At 44.4% G+C, this 21,391-nt stretch overlaps 1 protein-coding gene across 8 annotated transcripts in view; it reads right to left on the bottom strand.

The window, feature by feature from the left end:
* Positions 1-21,391, bottom strand: part of borcs8 (BLOC-1 related complex subunit 8) — a 148,484-nt gene that overhangs the window by 14,966 nt on the left and 112,127 nt on the right. For 7 of the 8 annotated variants that reach the window (XR_012101720.1, XM_073068083.1, XM_073068080.1 and 4 more), the window contains exons 2-5: positions 9,969-10,016; positions 8,154-8,266; positions 7,031-7,095; positions 5,501-5,608 (exon numbers count right to left, since the gene is read on the bottom strand). Coding sequence is in view for 7 of the 8 variants with exons in the window: in XM_073068083.1 (XP_072924184.1) it covers positions 5,501-5,608; positions 7,031-7,095; positions 8,154-8,266; positions 9,969-10,005 (323 nt within the window). In the remaining variant the exon portion in view is untranslated. Of the gene's footprint in view, positions 1-5,500; positions 5,609-7,030; positions 7,096-8,153; positions 8,267-9,909; positions 10,017-21,391 lie in introns of those variants that run through there. The other variant, XM_073068082.1, reaches the window with a different exon arrangement.

Genomic DNA, 21,391 nt, shown 5'->3' with positions numbered 1-21,391 from the left:
CGGTTCCAAGCCCGGCTGTGAGAGGAGGAGGGTTGGGCATGGGGCTAGCAACCCCATCCTGTATAAACCTACAGAAACACTCAAAAACACTCCACAGATCTCATCCCTGGGACAGAAAGGATACACCAAGAAAATGGGCTACACCTGGAGACAACATGAAACACTGGCCCAGGTCAGAGGACTCTAGCGAGCTGCTGTTGGCATCCTATGCCTCATTAGGGGTGTTGGGCTTAAGAAAGTCAACATCATCATCAGTGATCACTTGCAGTTGAGTATGATTCTTCTCCTGGTGGTTGATCTGGTCTTGTGATGACTGAAGAGGCCAAACTGTGCTGGCAGGTGTAGGTCATTGAGGTGGTGGTGGATACAGCTGGTTGGGTCTTTCCCAGACTCTCCTCGTGTTGAAGGCACTTAGACTCAGTGGTACACTGGAGGTATTCTTTGAGCTGTGCAGTCCCCTCATAGACAGTCCTTCTCCAGCTTTCCCTATCCAGTGCTAATTTCTCCCATCCATTCAGGTTGATGTGGTACTTCCTCAGGTAGGTCTTCATATTGTCTGTGAACCACTTTTTCTGCCCTCCAGGAGTGCACTTTGCATCCTTGAGTTGGCCAAACAGAAGTTGTTTATGGAAGTCGAAGTCAGGCTTATGGATGATGTGGCCGACCCATCACAATTGTTATTGAGTCACGATTGTGGCTATGGAGTTAATGTTATCTTCCTCCAGGATGCTGGAGTTAATGCGCTTGTTCTTCCAGCTAACACTCGGAATCTTTCGGAGGTATCTTTGATGGTAAGTTTCTAGGGATCTTATGTGCCTGCTGTTTGTTGTCCATGACTCTGCTCCACATAGCAAGAGGGAAGGACTATAGCTTTACAGACCAGAAGCTTAGCGTTGGGTCTTGATATCCCAAACTTCAAAAACTGTCTCAGCCTGGCAAAAGCTACACTCACACAGCCTATTCTGCAACTTAGGTTTTCTTGATGTTTAGATTAAGTCCCAGGAGCTTGTATGCTGTGCAAGAGCATCCATTATGCACTACAAAACCTCCTCAAAGTGAGTTATGATGGAGTTGTTGTCTGCATATTGGAGCTCCATGATGGAAGTAGTTGACACCTTGCTCTTTTCCTTGAACCAGTTAAGGTTAAAGAGCAGCTCCTACCAACCCCCCCCCCCCCCCCCCCATCCGTCCCATAGAGAATCTGGACTCCTTTTGGGAGGTCTTGGCCTGTAAGGTGAAGAATGGTTGCAATGAAAATGGCAGAGAGTTGGGGCAATGATGCACCCCTGTTTGACCCCGGTCTCAATGTTGAAAGGTGCTGTTTCAGAGCTACTGCTGCACTCATTTCATTGTTTAAGAGCTATGGGATCTTGAGGTATTTCTCCGGACACCTGATTTTGGACAGTACCTGCCAAAGGGCAGGCCGATTTACAGAGTCAAATGCTTTTGTAAGGTCTATGAAGGCCATATAAAGTGGGAGATTTTGATCCCAGGTTTTCTCCTGCAATTGACGTGCTGTAAAAATCATGTCAGATGTTCATCTGGCTGGACAGAAGCCACATTGAGACTCAGGCAGGAGATCTTCCGCCAGAGGTGAAGCCGGTCATATAAAATTCGGGTGAGTATCTTTCCTATTGTAGAGAGGGGGGAGATGCCTCTATAATTGTTGCAAAGCTTAAGTAAGTAAACACTCTCAGAGAAGCAGTACTCTGGTTTATTTCTTGATTCACTGAGACATAGGAAACTGTAGACCAAGTGCTGGTGAATGGGCTACATCTAGTTGGGAACTTGATGGTCAACATGGATGCGATGGGATGAATGGCCTGTTTCTGCGCCATTTGACCCACAGTCACTTTGCCCCACTACCATCAGGAAGGAGGAACAAATGCATCAGAACTAGCACTACCAGACTGGGTAACAACTTCTTCCCTCAGGATGTGAGATCAATGAATACCATCACTAGGAGAGCAAACTGTTTACTTCAATACATTCATTTTTGAATTGTATTTTATTAACTTATTTGAGGTGATATTTTGTTAAATGTGATGTGTGTGACATATGTTTTGTGTGTGCACCATGGTCCGGAGGAATGTTGTTTAGTTCAGTTGTATATATATTAACAAACAGAAAGACAGTAAACTTGGAACTTGAATGTGAATGCCTCTTCAAGAAGCTGGTGTGTGTGGTGCACAGGAAAATGGTGTAATTGAAGCTGGTGTGTGAGTGTGAGAGACAGACACTGAGATGGTGAAAGGGGATTTCTCTCTCTCTCACTCTGTCTCACACACACACACACACACACACACACACACACACACACACACACACACACACACACACACACACACACACACACACACACACACACACACACACACACACACACACACACACACACACACACACACACAAATGCCAAATCATGTCATAATGAACACTCAGTACTCAGAGAACTAGAACACAGCTACAAATACTAAAATCCAAATATCAAATTAAATTCTCCCCCGGGGGTTCATTAAATCAGCACTTCACCTCTCATCATCTTTGAATCCTCCATCCATCTCCTTAAAAATCAAATGAGACGACAGGTGAGACTTGAAAAGAGTATAAGAGGCATAGACAGAGCCCATTTCCCAGGGAACCAATGGCCAATACCAGGGGACATTTAATCTGAAACTTTGACAAACTTATAGACGTGTGATGGAGAATGTTCTGACCAGAGGCATCGTGGCCTGGTGTGGAAATATCATGCCCTTGAACGGAAAATCCTACAAAAGGTAGTGGATGTAGTTTATTAAGTACACCTATATGGAGCTCCACACCACCAGGTTCAGGGACAGTTATTATCCCTCAGTCATCAGGCTCTTGAACCAGGGGGAATATTTCACTCAACTTCACTTGCCCCATATCTGAACTGTTTCCACAACCTATGGACTCACTTCCAAGTGCTCTTCGTCTCATGTTCTCAATATTTATTTATTATTATTTTGTTTTTTTGTTATTTCTTTGTATTTACTGTGAATGCCTGCAAGAAAATGAAGCAGAGTTGTATATGGTGACATACATAGAAACATAGAAAATAGGTGCAGGAGCAGGCCATTTGGCCCTTCGAGCCTGCACCGCCATTCAGTATGATCATGGCTGATCATCCAACTCAGAACCCTGTACCTGCTTTCTCTCCATACCCCCGATCACTTTAGCCACAAGGGCCATATCTAACTTCCTCTTAAATATAGCCAATGAACCGGCCTCAACTGTTTCCTGTGGCAGAGAATTCCACAGATTCACCACTCTCTGTGTGAAGAAGTTTTTCCTCATCTCAGTCCTAAAAGGCTTCCCCTTTATCCTTAAACTGTGACCCCTCGTTCTGGACTTCCCCAACATCGGAAACAATCTTCCTGCATCGAGCCTGTCCAATCCCTTTAGAATTTTATACGTTTCAATAAGATCCCCCCTCAATCTTCTAAATTCCAGTGAGTATAAGCCTAGTCGATCCAGTCTTTCTTCATATGAAAGTCTTGCCATCCCAGGAATCAATCTGGTGAACCTTCTCTGTACTCCCTCTATGGCAAGAATGTCTTTCCTCAGATTAGGGGACCAAAACTGCACACAATATTCTAGGTGCGGTCTCACCAAGGCCTTGTACAACTGCAGTAGAACCTCCCTGCTCCTGTACTCAAATCCTTTTGCTATGAATGCCAACATACCATTTGCCTTTTTCACCGCCTGCTGTACCTGCATGCCCACCTTCAATGACTGGTGTACAATGACACCCAGGTCTCGTTGCATCTCCCCTTTTCCTAATCAGCCACCGTTCAGATAATAATCTGTCTTCCTGTTCTTGCAACCAAAGTGGATAACCTCACATTTATCCACATTAAATTGCATCTGCCATGAATTTGCCCACTCACCTAACCTATCCAAGTCACCCTGCATCCTCTTAGCATCCTCCTCACAGCTAACACCGCCGCCCAGCTTCGTGTCATCTGCAAACTTGGAGATGCTGCATTTAATTCCCTCGTCTAAATCATTAATATATATTGTAAACAACTGGGGTCCCAGCACTGAGCCTTGCGGTACTCCACTAGTCAGTGCCTGCCATTCTGAAAAGGTCCCATTTACTCCCACTCTTTGCTTCCTGTCTGCCAACCAATTCTCTATCCACATCAATACCATACCCCCAATACCGTGTGCTTTAAGTTTGCACACTAATCTCCTGTGTGGGACCTTGTCAAAAGCCTTTTGAAAATCTAAATATACCACATCCACTGGCTCTCCCCTATCCACTCTACTAGTTACATCCTCAAAAAATTCTATAAGATTCGTCAGACATGATTTTCCTTTCACAAATCCATGCTGACTTTGTCCGATGATTTCACCTCTTTCCAAATGTGCTGTTATCACATCTTTGATAACCGACTCTAGCATTTTCCCCACCACCGATGTCAGACTAACCGGTCTATAATTCCCCGGTTTCTCTCTCCCTCCTTTTTTAAAAAGTGGGGTTACATTAGCCACCCTCCAATCCTCAGGAACTAATCCAGAATCTAAGGAGTTTTGAAAAATTATCACTAATGCATCCACTATTTCTTGGGCTACTTCCTTAAGCACTCTGGGATACATGTACTTCGATAATAAATTTACTTTGAACTTTAAACCATTAAGGTGAGTGAAGGAGTTGAGGGGAGATGTCAGAGGTAGATAGTTTTTTTATATATACACAGGGTGGTGGTCGAATGGAATTCATAACAGCAGGATGTTATAGGCTGCTACATCCTGGACATTTATGAGAGTCTTAGGCACATGGATGTAAGTAAAATGTAAAGCTAAGTGGGAGGGAAGGGTTAGATTCTTTATGGAGTAGATTTATGTAAGTTTGGCTCAACATTGTGGGCTGTTCTCTGTTGAGATGTGCACCCTTCCAGTCAAGAACATTCACTTTCTGTTCTTACTGGATTTATATCAAAAGCAAGATGTGACTGATGTAAATTGATACATTTCCTTTTCCATTTGGAACAGCAAAGCAAATCCTCATAGACTGAGAGGAATCCCCAACATCCTGACATTAAAGATAGAGGAGAGGAGCAGGAGCACATGGAGTCCAAAGTTAGTGTGGGAGGAGTGTACTGCATCCTGAACTACCCATCCCGTCAAGGATCACAGATCCCACAAATGATTCTTCAGCCCCTTTGAAGCCCTCCAACACACCAAAGTGCTGTCCATGACACTCACATACCCTGTTCAGTCTCCTGTCCCCACCCTTATCCATTTCTGGGGAGAGGCCAATAAGTGGCAGTGTGAATTGACTTTGAGATTAAACATTATTTTCACAGATAAGTTATTGTAAGGCAGGTCTGAAGTCTAACCTCACCTCAATGAGACAGGCGTGACGTGCTGTTTTCAATGACTTCCCCGACAATCACCCAAGCACAATGATTCAAATCAAACCATAGAAGTGGGAAGGGTGGGCACACCAAGCAGAACCCACAACCCTCAGTACCTGCGGCTCTGGAAAGAGCTCATCTGGTCCTTGACGCTGATGGCTTGTCGCAGCAACCCCTCGATGTTGGTGAAATAGGCCGCACTGTTTGACATACTCTTTACTGCACTGCAGGAGGAGAGGAGCAGCACATTGAACATCAGGACAGTTGTCCAAAGCACGATTGCAAGGTGAACATATGCAGCACATGCAAAAGGCTAGAGGAACTCACTACGTCAGGCAGCATCTAGGAGTCCTGATAAAGGGTCTCGGCCCAAAACATCAAATACTTATAAAACACGAGAAATTTTGCAAACACTGGAAATCCAAAGCATCACATACAAAATGCTGGAGGAATTCAGCAGGCCAGGCAGCACCTATGAAAATGAATAAACAATCGACGTTTTGGGCCGAGACACTTCATCAGGACTGGAAAGGTAGAGGGAAGTTAACAGAATAAAAAGGTGGGTGAGGGGAAGGAGAATAGCAAGAAGGTTTTAAGTGAAACCAGATGGGTAGGAAAGGTAAAGGGCTGGAAGAGGAAAGAATCTGATAGGACAGGAGAGTGGACCATAGGAAAAAGGAAAGAAGGACGGGACTGTTTATTCCCCCTTATGGATGCTGCACTTTGCTACACAGCACTTTGCTTTAACCTCCCTCTCCCTCACACAGCACTTTGCTTTAACCTCCCTCTCCCTCACACAGCACTTTGCTTTAACCTCCCTCTCCCTCACACACAGCACTTTGCTTTAACCAACCACTCCCTCACACACAGCACTTTGCTTTAACCTCCCTCTCCCTCACACAGCACTTTGCTTTAACCTTCCTCTCCCTCACACAGCACTTTGCTTTAACCTCCCTCTCCCTCACACAGCACTTTGCTTTAACCTCCCTCTCCCTCACACACAGCACTTTGCTTTAACCAACCACTCCCTCACACACAGCACTTTGCTTTAACCTCCCTCTCCCTCACACACAGCACTTTGCTTTAACCAACCACTCCCTCACACACAGCACTTTGCTTTAACCTCCCTCTCCCTCACACAGCACTTTGCTTTAACCTCCCTCTCCCTCACACAGCACTTTGCTTTAACCTCCCTCTCCCTCATACAGCACTTTGCTTTAACCTCCCTCTCCCTCACACAGCACTTTGCTTTAACCAACCACTCCCTCACACAGCACTTTGCTTTAACCTCCCTCTCCCTCATACAGCACTTTGCTTTAACCAACCACTCCCTCACACACAGCACTTTGCTTTAACCTCCCTCTCCCTCACACAGCACTTTGCTTTAACCTTCCTCTCCCTCACACAGCACTTTGCTTTAACCTCCCTCTCCCTCATACAGCACTTTGCTTTAACCTTCCTCTCCCTCACACAGCACTTTGCTTTAACCTCCCTCTCCCTCACACAGCACTTTGCTTTAACCTCCCTCTCCCTCACACAGCACTTTGCTTTAACCTCCCTCTCCCTCACACAGCACTTTGCTTTAACCTCCCTCTCCCTCACACACAGCACTTTGCTTTAACCTCCCTCTCCCCACAGAGCCTCACCTGCAGGCATATTCAACGGTGTATATCGCTCCCTGACATTGTTCTTCTACGCTTTGCATGTCTGTCTGCAGAGGAAACAAGAATCCAATGTCAGACTCTACTGACGAAGCAGACAGGATATCACATTAGGCGAATGAAACCCTTTCAGTCGAGGGGGCTCAGTGATGGGCTCAGGCTCCACATGTGAGCACCTGTCAGTATGATGTGACATGGGGGCTAAGTGCTGCAGTGCTTATGTAACTGTCTGAGAGCCTGTGTGGAAGGTGAATAACGCACGTCATGAGAAGGATGAGTAGGAAGTACAAGTCCATAGATCACTCCAAATTGCCGCTCAGATTGATAGGATGGTTAAGAAGACAAATGGTGTGTTGGCCTTCATTAGTCAGGGGATTGTGTTCATGAACCGCGAGATAATGTTGCAACTCTATAAAACCCTAGTTAGACCACACATGGGGGAGAATTGTGTTCAGTTCTGGTCACCTTAATATGGGAAGGATGTGAAAGTTTTATAGAGGGTCAGAGGAGATTTGCTAGGATGCTGCCAGGATTGGAGAGTACGTCTTATGGAGTTAAGCAAGCTAGGGCTTTTTCCTTTGGAGCGAAGGAGGAGGAGAGGCAATTTGACAGAGGTGCACAAGATGACAAATGGATAGCCAGAGACTTTTTCTGAGGTCAGAAATGACTACTGAAGGGGATAAAACTTTAAAATGATTGGAGGAAAGTACAGGGGGAAGCCAGAGGTAGGTTTTTTTTACACAGACAAGGCGGATGTTTGGAATGCCCTGCCCGGGGGGGGGGGGGAGGGTGATAGAGGCAATCATATTAGGGACGTTTAAGAAACTCTCAGATAAGTGCATGGATGACAGGGAAATGGAAGGTTATGTGGAGATTGATGGATACTGATGTGTGTGCTGATTGATCCTAGAGCAAGTTAAAAATTTGGCACAACATCACGGGCCAAAGGGTCTGAACTGTTCGGTAATGTTCTATATTTTACATTCCAACTTCAATGAAGTGATGAACAGAGGAAGAGAAGTTAACGGCCAGGAAGCACAGCAGGTCTGGTCATTCGTGACAGGATTGAGGAATGACAATATTTCCCAGCTACCCTCACTGTTCTCACCTTGTGCTGAACCAGTTCAGGAAGAGACCGGCGAACGTGCTCCTGGAGACGGTAGAGGGCAACTGACGGCTCATTAGCCAGAAAGTACATGCTCTCAGTGAATTTATCTGTAACTGGAGGAGAAGCAGGGAGTGAAAGATACAAAACAGTACTGTCCCGTAGCAACAGAGGAGAGGCTGGCTAATGAAGATGCAACAATTTTGGCCAGAGTCTCACCAACGTCATTGATCATATCTGCTCCCGGAGATCAGTCATTGTTCTGAGATCCAAGATATTGATCACCCGTCCCCTACATACACACCTACTCAATCACTCTCCCACAACCCTGTATCTTCTGTCTCCAGATTGCTGAATTTCTACAGATATACCACAGAGAGCATTCTAACTGGTTACATCACCGTCTGGTATAGAGAAACTACCGCACAGGGTCGGAAAAAGCCGCAGGAAGTTATAAACTCAGCCAGCTCCACCATGGGCTCTACCTCCCCAGCATCGAGGCCATCTTCAAAAGGCAATGCCTCAAAAAGGTAATGTCCATCATTAAGGACCCCCATCACCGGGACATGCCCTCCTATCATAGCTACCATCAAGGAGGAGGTACAGGAGCCTGAAGACACACACTCATCGTTTTAGGAACAGCTTCTTCCCCTCCGCCATCAAATTTCAGAATGGACAATGAACCCATGTACACTACCTCACCACTTTTTTTTTACTTTTTACACTACTTATTTAACATTTTATATACAGTGGATTCAGTTTAATTGGGCCATCAGTTAATTGAGGTAGCTACTTATTTGGAACAACTCTTAAAAAACAAAAATCAAGAAAATCGCTGGGATCCCTTTGTTTATCTGGAACACTTAAGTTGCTTAATTGTGAAAGGAGACTGTTGCCAAACAGTTTCTAATGAGTGTCAGTCATGTAGCCCTAAAACTACACTGTGCTTAGAGCAAACAGTTTCTAAATAGTGTTAACTGCATGTGTTTGTGCTCAAAAAGCAGTGATTTTTGTCACTGATGGTTGACGAGAAATAAGCAGTAAAACAATTCGGAACTGTTTTGCTCACTGCAGTTTGAAGCATTCAGGCTCGGAGATGCCAGAAACAGCTGGGAATGAAAATGAAACAATTTCTTTACTTCAGCAAGTTAGGACCTACAAAGAAATTGAAGGTATCAACAATCATCTTGAATGTCAAATGAAAATGAAGATTTGGATGATGCAATTGTATTGTATGAAGGCAGTTCATTATCTACACTAGGAGGCTGCACTGATTTTGTTCATTGCATACACTGGATGAATTCCTCCATCACTTACTATTAGGAACTAATATATGGTTTCATAATATTCTAGTGCTATTGGCAGTGTTCTGATTTGTTTTGTATTTCATGTAAATACATAATTTGCTACTCAGTTTGTCTTTTTTATATACCTTTTTAACTATTTAATGAAACTTCGGTTAAATGTGGCAGCCACTTAATTGAGCCAAAATGTATTGGTCCTGATGTGTCCCAATTGACGGGAATCCACTACACTTCTTCCTGTATAGTTCTATTATCATGTATTGCACTGCTGCCGCATAATAAATTTCATGACATATAGAAATGATATTAAACCTGACTGATTCAGAATACTTCCCCCTTCTCTCCCCTCCACCCTCCCTCACTCCCTTTGGCCACCCCTCCGTCTGCCCTCCCTCAATCCCTCTTCTCTCCCCTCCGCCCTTCCCTTTGTCCGTGTCAGACCCACTGCCACCCACCCTTTCATCCCCGCACTCAACCCCGGGCCCGAGACAGTCCGTAGTGTCGCCCGCCTCACCCCGCCGAACCCGCAGCTGTAGCTCCGATTCCTCCATTGCCGAGCGCCACCGCCCCGGAAGTGTCCCGTCTCCCCAGCGCGGTGACGCGCCTTCCGCCAGCTACAGAAGCCGGGAACGCCAGGGCTTTCATCACCACAACAGGAAGATGAGCTCAGCAATGCGACTGGCCCTTTGGCCCACCGTCTCTGTGCTGTACATGCTGCCTCATTGAATGGTGCGCACCCTGCATGTCCATGTTGCAAATGGCCTATACCAGTACCCCTGTCCCACACAGCTCGTTTGAATTTCTCCCTGTCACTTTAAGCCTCTGCCCTCTGGTGCTTGACATCTTCACCCTAGGGAGAAAGATTCTGTCCAGCATGGCTACAAACTCTTCGGCCCAACAAGACCCTACCAAACAGAGGCCACACCCAGTTAGTCCACATCTCCTGCATTCAGCCCATACCCCTATAAACTCCTCCACCCCATGCCCCTATCAAAGTGTTGAGTGATACTCTTGTACCTGCCTCAGCCACTTCCTCACAGCAGTTTAATCTGGATGAGCTTTGTGAAAAAGCCTTACTGAAATCATCCATGTAGACAACATCAATAGCTCTATCTTCAATCACCCTCGTCACCTCCTCAAAAAACTCGTTAATGAGACATGACCTGTCCCACACAAAGCCATGAAGACTGCCCCTCATTAAATTGAGGCATGGTTTTCCAAATACTCATAAATCCTATCTCTAAGAATCTTTTGCAGTATTTTCCCAAAATGAGACAGTTTGTTTCCAGCATTTCACTTCTCGAACAATAGAACAACACTAGCTTCTCACCAGTCCTCTGGGGACCTCACCTGTGGCTAGAGAAGAGACAAGAATTTTAGTCAAGGCCTCAGCAATCTCATCTCTTGCCTCTTGCAAAACCTAGTGTATATCCTATCAGGCCTGGTGGATTTATCCACCTTAATGTTCATTACGAAACCCAATACTAACTCCTTCTTTACATCAAAAGCTCTTAGCATATCAGCACACTCCACACGGATCTCCTTACCCTCCATATCATTCTCAGTAAAAACTGATGCAAAGTGCTTTTTTAGGAGTTCGTCCTCTGCCTCCAAGAACATGTTCCCTCCTTTATCCTTGAGTGATCCTACCCACTCCCTACGTCCACACTCAGAGCCATGTAAGAGACACCAGGCACCCAAGCAGCTCGTCCTGCGCCGGTCTGCAGTTTCTGGGGTTCCACCTCGATCCACAGTGAGGGAGCAGCACACAGTTGATGCAGGGGCCACTCTGGGGGGGGGGGGGGGTAGGAGGTTCCCTTGTTATTTTCCTGACAGACAGACAGACAGACAGACATACTTTATTGATCCCGAGGGAAACTGGGACGCTACATGGGGAGGGTCACTCCTGGCATCACAGATTCAAGCAGCTCTCACTGCCGCACAAAGTTGAAAATTCATCCAGCTCCATCATGGGCACTGGCCTCTCCAGCATCCAGGACAACTTCAAAAGACGGCATCGCTCATTAAGAGCCTCACCATCCTGGACATACTTTCTTCTCATTGCTACCATCAAGGAGGGGGTATAGAACCATAGAACACTACAGCACAGTACAGGCCCTTCAACCCTCCATGTTGTGCCGACCCATATAATCCTTAAAAATAAGTACTAAACCCACACTACCCCATAACCCTCCATTTTTCTTTCATCCATGTGCTTGTCCAAGAGGCTCTTAAATACCCCTAATGTTTTAGCCTCCACCACCATCCCTGGCAAGTCATTGCAGGCACTCACAACCCTCTGTGTAAAAAACTTGCCCTGATGTCTCCCCTAAACTGCCCTCCCTTAATTTTGTACATATGCCCTCTGGTGTTTGCTATGGTGCCCTGGGAAACAGATACTGACTATCCATCCTATCTATTGCCTCTCATAATCTTGTAGACCTGAAGACACACACTCAATGTTTCAAGAACAGCTACTTCCCCTCTGCCATCAGATTTCTGAATGGACAATGAACCCATGTACATTACCTCAACTTTTTATGCTCTCTTTTTCTTACTTAATTCAATATTTAAACTATTTTTCTTATTGTAATTTGTAGTTTTATGTGATTTTTATTATTATTATTATGTCATCTTGAACTTCACTCACCCCAACACTGAACTGTTCCCATAACCATAGAACATTACAGCACAGAAACAGGCCTTTTGGCCCTTCTTAGCTGTGCCGAACCATTTTTCTGCCTATTCCCACTGACCTGCACCTGGGCCATATCCCTCCAAACCCCTCTCATCCATATACCTGACCAAGTTTTTCTTAAATGTCAAAAGTGAGCCTACATTCACCACTTCATCTGGCAGCTCATTCCACACTCCCACCACTCTCTGCGTGAAGAAGCCCCACCTAATGTTCCCTTTAAACTTTTCCCCTTCACCCTTAACCCATGACCTCTGTTTTTTTTCTCTCCCCTGGCCTCTTTCCATGGCTTCCCATGGGCTCACTTTCATCTCAAGTTCTCGATATTATTGTTTATTTATTTTATTATTATTAATTTTTTTCTCTCTTTTTGTATTTGCAGTTCGTTGGTGTTTTTTCATATTGGTTGTCCATCCTGTTGAGTGTGATTTTTTCATTGTTTTTAATGTGCTTCTTGTATTTACCGTGAATACCTGCAAGAAAATGAATCTCTGGGTTGTACATCATGAAATACATGTACTTTGATAATAAATTTACTTTGAACATTGTCCTGCTGCTGCAAATCAAGAAATCTCACGACATATGCCAGTGATATTAAACCTGATTCTGATTCTGATTCTGAGCTCCAGGGTTAAATCTGTGCCCTCAGGGAAAAGCAGCAACTTTTCCTGGAGAGAGAGAGAACAGGAGGATAGAAGTGATGGAGATTTCCTCTTCACAAACCATCTCCGTTGTCCATAGACTGACCTTAAAACCTCTGAAGATTCAAGAATGTTCAATGTCATTTGCAATACACAAGTGTAAAGGAGAACAACATCATTGCTATTCTGGATCTGATGCAGCACAAAAACACACAGTAAGATGAAGATCACAATAATAATAAAAAACACAATAAATAGAAATACAGAGAGATGCGTATGAAGTGAATGAGTTTCTCATTGCCACGGGTCAGAACGGTGCCAGGCTGACAGAATGAAGTCTGTGCCTGTGGGGGGCAGCTCTCTGCATAAGTCTTCAGATGAATATTTTACTAACAACGTGTCAGCTGCTGGCATGGTTAGTGAGAAGTGAGCCAGGCAGCCTTCTGTCTGCACGTCGACAGAAACTGTTTCACACATCTAATGTTTTTTTAACTCCGAAGTATAAAAAGCTAATTAAAAGAAAAACATGGAGCCGGAAGTTAACTCATGTACGTACATTTCTACTTGAAGCGAGGTGCACACCTATGACGTGGTAGCATCATGAAGTATACAATACACTTTTTCACTTATTTTTACATATAACCTGCAAAGAATTATTTAAACAAACAAGGATGCTTAATCAAACAATATTTACAATATTACTCAAATACTACTAAAATATTGAATTCACAACACTACACTCCTTTGGATTTTCCCTTCTCCATTCCGGCCCTCCTCTCCTGACTCTTGCTGAGTATGGTTCCCAGGACAGACAAAGGTCAGTCCTTGTGCTGAGATCAATATGGAAATCATGGGCTAGGTGATGAGAGCAGGGAAGTGGACTGAGGTGGTTTTTGTGACCGTATGTACTGTGTGCGACTGTATGTTCTGTGCTCCTTGGCACCAAAGGAATGCTGTTTCTTTTAGTTGTATACCTGTGAATGGTTGAATAACAATAAACTTGAAGATCTTACCAAGCATAGGAGAAAGCATGAAGGGCCAGGTGGCCTACCAACCACAGAAAGTCTCCTGGCTCGGTCCCTCCCTCAGACACATTACTTCCTACAGATCTCTCAATGAGCTTGGCAGGAGCAACGACTCAATCACTGCGATTACTCACCCCAGCTCGTCCCACAGCCCCTTCCAAATCTGTCACCTATCCCCACCACACAGGGGAGCACCACTACCTGTAGGCTCCCCTCCAAGAGCACAGCACCTCCAGAGACCCAGGTGCAATCTCAAACTCCGATACTGTCTGTGTGGAGTTTGCATGTTTTCATTATTTTATTTACAGATACAGCACAGAACAAGCCATTCTGGCCCTTCAAGCCGCACCACCAACAACCCCTAGCCTAATCACAGGATAATTTACAATGACCAATTAACCTGCTGACTGGTACACCATTCCACTGTGGGAGGAAACTCACACATTCTATGGGGAGAACATACAGACTCCTTACAGAGGACGCTGGAATTGAACTCTGAACTCTGACATCCCGAGTTGTAAGAGCATAATGCTAATTATGAACATGTTAGTTTCCCCAGGTGCTCTGGTTTCCCCCCACATTCCAATGACGTGAGTTTTGGTGGGTTAATGTTGTAGTTGTGTGGGGAGTGGGCTACATGGACAATTATTGAGGAGATATATCACCTCCACTGGATGTCAGCTCTCTGCTAGGTAATACCTTCACCCACAGCAGGTCAGGGGCCTGACTCACCCCTACTGACTGATGGGCAGTAAGGGTGGGCAATAACTACTGAGGTTGTGATGTCCCAGACATGAATTCTTTCAAAAATCCATCACCATTCCTTCCATCCCCTATCCCCCACACTCTCATTCCTCCCTTCCCTATGTCTCCTCACCCCAAACCTCCCCCACCCTAACTCCCCCTCCATCATCTCTCCCCTCCACTCTCTACCTCCATTCCCTCCTATCCATCGCTCCCCTCTGCTCTCTTCATCCCTCCATTCTCCTTATTTCTCTTTCCCATCCCTTCAATATTCCTCCCTTCCTACAGCCCTCCCCCCACCCTTAACCCTCCCCTCCATCACTCCATCCCCCTCCAACACCCAGCACTCCATTCTACACACCCTGGATTTGCAGTCAATGACCAATTAACCTACTAACTGGTACGTCATTCAACTGTTTGCTCCACAAACTCCCCACCCCGCCAGCCAAGTGACGGAAGTGAACACCCCATAGCCTTTGCATCATGTTTCCTTACTGATGCGGAGAAATATTATGCACAGATTGACAAGGAGGTCTTCAGTCTAGTTTGGGGTGTAAAATGTTTCAACCAGTACTGGTATGGGAGACAGTTTACCCTGGTTACTGATCCTAAACTACTAGAGTCAATTTTCAACATTTTAGAAGCAGCAATTTGTAAATCTCAAGAATCATAAAATGTAAATTTTATGTTGCATTTGTATAGTGCCGTTAGCACTAAAAACAAATGTTCACATGAGTTGTGTGTTTTGTTTTGTAACTGTAAAAGATAATCAAAAGAAAAATGTCTGTATGCTTGGCAGAGTGAAACGATATCAGGTTTTGGGATCTGCTTCATAATGGTCATAGAGGTTGACTCTGGAACTGCAGGAAATGGTTCTGACAGCTCTGGAGCCCCAATTGCTCACTTTTGATTATTTCTGTAGTTCTGGTGACAGACTACAGAAATAATCAAAAGTGAGCAGATGGGGGTCCAGAGCTGTCAGATCCCAAAACCTGATATCATTTCACTCTGCCAAGCAGAGTGACTCCATTGTCTGGACAGGCATTATCCCACAAGAGTAAGAAATCCTCCATAGCAATTAAATCTTTAGACCTGAATGGGACAATTTAAAATTAACTGTGCTGTGGATACCTAAATAGTAGTTGTATTATATAGTATACTGTGTATGCATACATCTATGTATGTATAAATGACGAGAGAGCAGTATATTACATATTTGAGTTGAGATTAATTCTATATTGAGTTGGAGTTTATAGCTAAGCAGAGAGGAGTGTTGTGTATTTAATATTTCAGTAATATTTGAGTAGTATTGTAAATATATTGTTAAGGCATTCTTTGTTGCTACATAATTCATTATGGGTTTTATGTAAAAATATGTGAATGGCATACGTCATTATGTCACTATGTAATAAGTGCATGCCTCATTAAAAATAGAAAAGAACATACAGACATTTTTCTTTTGATTATCTTTTACAGTTACAAAACAAAACACACAACTCGTGTGAACATCTGTTTTTAGTGCTGACGGCACTATACAAATGCAACATGTTTACATTTTATGATTCTTGAGATTTACAAATTGCTGCTCCTAAAAGATATGTCATCTCTTGAGAATGCAGGTATGGCCACGGCAGTGATTACTGGTGTGGACTTCAAGCTGGATTGAAGCAGCAGGGCCCAGGCCCGAGAGCAGAAAACGGACAAATATTTAGCCAGTTTACCTGAGCTATGTTAAAAAGATTAAGGTGTTGAGGTTGATGATGAAGGATGAACTGGTGTTCAGTTCACTACTCCATGAGTCTTAAGACCATAAGATATAGGAGCAGAAGTAGGCCATTCAGCCTATCAAGTCTGCTCTGCCATTCAGTCATGGGCTGATCCAATTCTTCCAGTCATCCCCACTCCCTTGCCTTCTCCCCATACCCTTTGATGCCCTGGCTAATCAAGAACCTATCTATCTCTGCCTTAAATGCACCCAATGACTTGGCCTCCACAGATGTTTGTGGCAACAAATTCCACAGATTTACCACCCTCTGACTAAAGTAATTTCTCTGCATCTCTGTTCTAAATGGACGTCCTTCAATGCTGAAGTTGTGCTCTCTTGTCCTAGACTCCCCTGCCATGGGAAACAACTTTGCCATATCTAATCTGTTCAGGCCTTTTAACATTCGGAATGTTTCTATGAGATCCTCCCTCATTCTCCTGAACTGCAGGGAATACAGCCCAAGAGCAGCCAAACATTCCTCATATGGTAACCCTTTCATTCCTGGAATCATTCTCGTGAATCTTCTCTGAACCCTCTCCAATGTCTAAAATGTCAACCTTTCTAAAATAAAGAGCCCAAAACTGCACACAATACTCCAACTGTGGTCTTATGAGTGCCTTATAGGGCCTCAACATCACATCCCTGCTCTTATATTCTATATCTCTGGAAATGAATGCCAACATTGCATTCATCTTCTTCACCACCAACTCAACCTGGAGGTTAACCTATCCTGCACAAGAACTCCCAAGTCCCTTTGCATCTCTGCATTTTGAATTCTCTCCCCATCTAAACAATAGTCTGCCATTTATTTCTTCCACCAAAGTGCATGACCATACACTTTCCAACATTGTATTTCATTTGCCACTTCTTTGCCCATTCCTCTAAACTATTTAAGTCTCTCTGCAGGCTCTCTGTTTCCTCAACACTATCCTCTCCTCCACCTATCTTTGTATCATCGACAAATTTAGCCACAAAGCCATTAATCCCATAGTCCAAATCATTGACATAGATCGTAAAAAGCAGTGGTCCCAACACCGACCCCTGTGGAACTCCACTGGTAACCTGCAGCCAGCCAGAATAGGATCCCTTTATTCCCACTCTGTTTTCTCCCGATCAGCCAATGCTCCACCCATGCTAGTAAATTCCCTATAATTCCATGGGCTCTTACTTTGCTAAGCAGCCCTTGTGCAGCACCTTGTCAAAGGCCTTTTGAAAATCCAGGTACACCACATCCACTGCATCTCCTTTGTCTACCCTGCTTGTAAGTTCCTCAAAAAAATTGCAGTAGGTTAATCAGGCAGGACTTTCCTTTCAGGAAACCATGCTGGCTTTAGCCTATCTTGTCATGTGCCTCCAGGTACTCCGTAATCTCATCCCTGACAATCGATTCCAACAACTTCCCAACCACTGATGTCAGGCTAACAGGTCTAAAGTTTTCTTTCAGCTGCCTCCCACCCTTCTTAAGTAGCAGAGTAACATTTGCAGTTTTCCAGCCATCCAGTACAATGCCCGAATCTATCACAGGCTTTGGCTTCATTGTATGGCTTCTCTTTAGCTTTTACTTTGGCTCTGAGTTCACTTGTCAGCCACAGTAGTGTCCTTCTTCCATTCAAAAATTTCTTCTTATTTGGAATATATCTGTCTTACACTTACCTCATTTTTCGTAGAAACTCCAGCCATTTCAGCTCTGCTGTCCTTCCTACTAGTGTCCCTTTCCAGTCAACTTCTGCCAGTTGCCCTCTCATGCCATTGTAATTTCCTTTATTCCACTGAAATACCGACACAGTGGAATTTAGTTCCTCCTTCTCAAATTTCAAAGTGAACTCGATCATATTGTGATCACTGTTCCCTAAGGGTTCCTTAACCTTAAGCTCTCTTATCACCTCTGGATCATTACACAACACCCAATCCAGCACAGCCAATCCCCTAGTGGGTTTAACAACAAGCTGTTCTAAAAAGCCATCCCTTAGATATTCTACAAATTCTCTCTCTTGAGGTCCAGTACTGGCCTGGTTTTCCCAATCCACTTTCATGTTAAAATCAGAACTGAGGTGCGTGCATCTGCTCCGTGGCTGTGGCCTGCAGCCATCGGGCTCCTGGACTGGCTTCACTCACTTCAGTGCTGAACTGGCTCCGTGGCCTCACTTTCAGGGACTCTGCAGTTCATGTTCTATGTGTTATTTGTTTACATTTTTATTGTTTGCACAATTTGTTCTTTTTTTAAGCACATTGGATGTCTTTTGGTTGTTGTGTTGGGTTTTTCACAGATTCTATTGTATTTCTTTGTTTTGTGGCTGCCTGCAAGAAGACAAATCTCAAGGTTGCATTTGGTATACATACTTTGACAATAAGTGTACTCTGAATTTGATCAGACTTAGACTGATAGAACAATGGGACGAAGGCAGTTCTTCCCATTTCTCTCAGTAGAATTCTCCAAACATCTCAGTCTCCTGCTCTTTCCCCACAGTTGTTGTCCAGGGAAGTTTAACTGATTACAACATTTAGCTTGGCTGGAGTTATTTCCTTAGAACAGAGGAGGCTGAGGGTGTAGAAGATGAAGAGTTCTGGATACCTTGAGCAGGAAGGCTGTGACTGTGGACAGAGGAGTCAATAACCAGGAGTCATGGACTTGCTCATTGATTCAGGATGAGATGGGAGTGCATTCATCAATGCCTGGGGCCTGTAGTCACTGCCAGGGAGGGTGGTGGAGACAAAACCCTCCCCTGTATTTATCAGGATGAGTTCCTAAAGAGGCAGAATCTGGATGATGCTGAAAACTGCAGTAATTCCATCACTAACATCTCAGAAGATCTATCCTGAGCCCAACATATTGATGCAATTACAAAGAGGGCACGCCAGTGGCTATATTTTATTAGGAGCTTAAGGTGATGTGGAGTGTCAACAAAGACTTAGCAAATTTCTATAGATGCACAGTAGAGAGCATGCAAACTGGTCATATGGAGGGGCCATTGCACAGGATTAGAAAAAGCTGCTAGGTTCTGCAGAGTAAGCAGCCAGCGAAACCTCTGTGGCTGGCACTGCCCTACCAGCTCAGCCAGCTCTATTATGGGCACTAGCCTTCCCAGCATCGAGAACGCCTGCAAAATGCAACGCCTGGTAAAGGCGGCATCCATCATTGAGAATCCACATGCCCTCTTCTCATTGCTGCTATAAAGGAGGAGGTTCAGGAGCCACTCAACGTTTCAGGAACGTTTCATCCACTCTGCCATCAGATTTCTGAACAATGAACCCATGAACACTACCTCAGTATTTTTGCTCTTGTTTTGCACTTTTTTCTATATATTTCTTATTATAATTGATAGTATAATTATACAGTGGAAAAAATGTTGAATTTCCCCATGGGGATGAATAAAGTATCTATCTATCTATCTATCTATCTATCTATCTATCTATCTATCTATCTATCTATCTATCTATCTATCTATCTATCTATCTATCTATCTATCTAATTGAAGTTCAATGTACTGCTGCCACAAAACAACAAATTTCACGACATAGGTCTGTGTTTGTAAACGTGATTCTGAAATTCCCTTTTAAATGATCCCGCAGAATATGCGTTCAACACTCTCAGACAGAACCTCCCAAATAACAACAAACTTTTCTGGTGTAATCCTCCATGACAATGAGAACGCAAAGGAAAGGGGGGGGGGTTGATTTTAATAATAATGTCTCCTGTTTGTCTTTCTAATCTTGCCTTCCCTGTGCGCACGTTGCGTAATTGCTGCAACCCCGAGGTACTGCTCGCTTGGAAAACAAACGGAAAACTAGGTCAGCTCTATTCTGTTGCTGCAGTTCTGCACAACCCCTCCTGAAGCAGCTCTACGTGCCAGCATGTCCTGTGCTTCTTTTGAATCTTTGCAATCTGTTCTGACATTCAGAATAACGTTGTCATTGTTCAGAATCACTTAAAAGCGCCTCAGCGTTGCAGAAACTCTTTTTTAATAGAAGTGCAGAAAAGTTTCAAGACAAACATTGTGCTGAAATCCACACCAGCTCTTCTTTGTGTTAAAGAAAATAATGGTTTGGATTTCCAGCATCTGCAGATTTTCTCTTGTTTGTGACTTTCATTTCAATAGCACTTTCCACAAGATTTCCAAATGATTCAAAGCCAGTGAAATGTTAATTACCCACGATCATTGTAAAGTCAATCTATTTACAGTTCGCAAGGTCAGCGAATCTGTTTGTGAAGGACTAAGTGCTGGCCCCAGGGTACAAGGAGAAATGTGAATGTTTCCACCAACATAACATGAGCAGTATTTTGCATCTGTCAGCCGAACAGATAGGATCTGGTGGCCCACAGCATCCAAAGGATTGCGCCTCTGGCTCTGTGGAACCCCTCCGTCCAGCCTCTTTCATGGTGCAGTGTTCCCCCAGTACCACCCTCCTTTTTAACAAAACTACAAAAGTTTATTTACACAAAAACTCAAAATGCAAACATCGAGTATTTATAAGGCAGTTGACAAATTCAAATGAAAATATGATTACTACTGTCTAAAACAGTCAATTCCCAGGGGAGGGGGCACAATTTCCGGAAATCCCCCACTGCAGCCATTGTGACGGCATGCTCTCTCCAAGGATAACCAGCATGAACGTATCCCCAGAAGAAGGGCAGGCAATCGGCCCTGGCAGAGTCCTCGACTGCCTGCCGCCTGGACTTGTGAATGACCGTCTTGACCAGGCCCAGCAACAAACCGGTAGATCTTCCGACCAACCCACCCCCTTCCGTACTGGGTGCCATATATCATATATAACGCAGGGCTGAAGTGTAACCAAAACCCAAAGAGCTGCCCCTTTAGCATAAACAGGGGCTGCAACCTTTCGCACTCCATATATGCATGGTACACTGACTCCTCTCAGTCACAGAATGGACAAATGGACCAGGTGTCTGTGAACCCACTTTAAAAACCTGTTGCATGGTACTGCCCTATGCAGTACCCCAGGTCCCCAATGTACAGGGAAAGGACCCCCACATAAAAAGATCTCCTCTGGGGTCCACCTCCAGCGCCGGATGGTGGGACAGACTGCCATGGCGAATCTGGTCGGCAG

The sequence above is a fragment of the Hemitrygon akajei genome, chromosome 16 (genome assembly GCF_048418815.1).
Source record: "Hemitrygon akajei chromosome 16, sHemAka1.3, whole genome shotgun sequence".
NCBI lineage: Eukaryota > Metazoa > Chordata > Chondrichthyes > Myliobatiformes > Dasyatidae > Hemitrygon > Hemitrygon akajei.
This window is presented reverse-complemented; position numbering and strand designations above follow the sequence as displayed.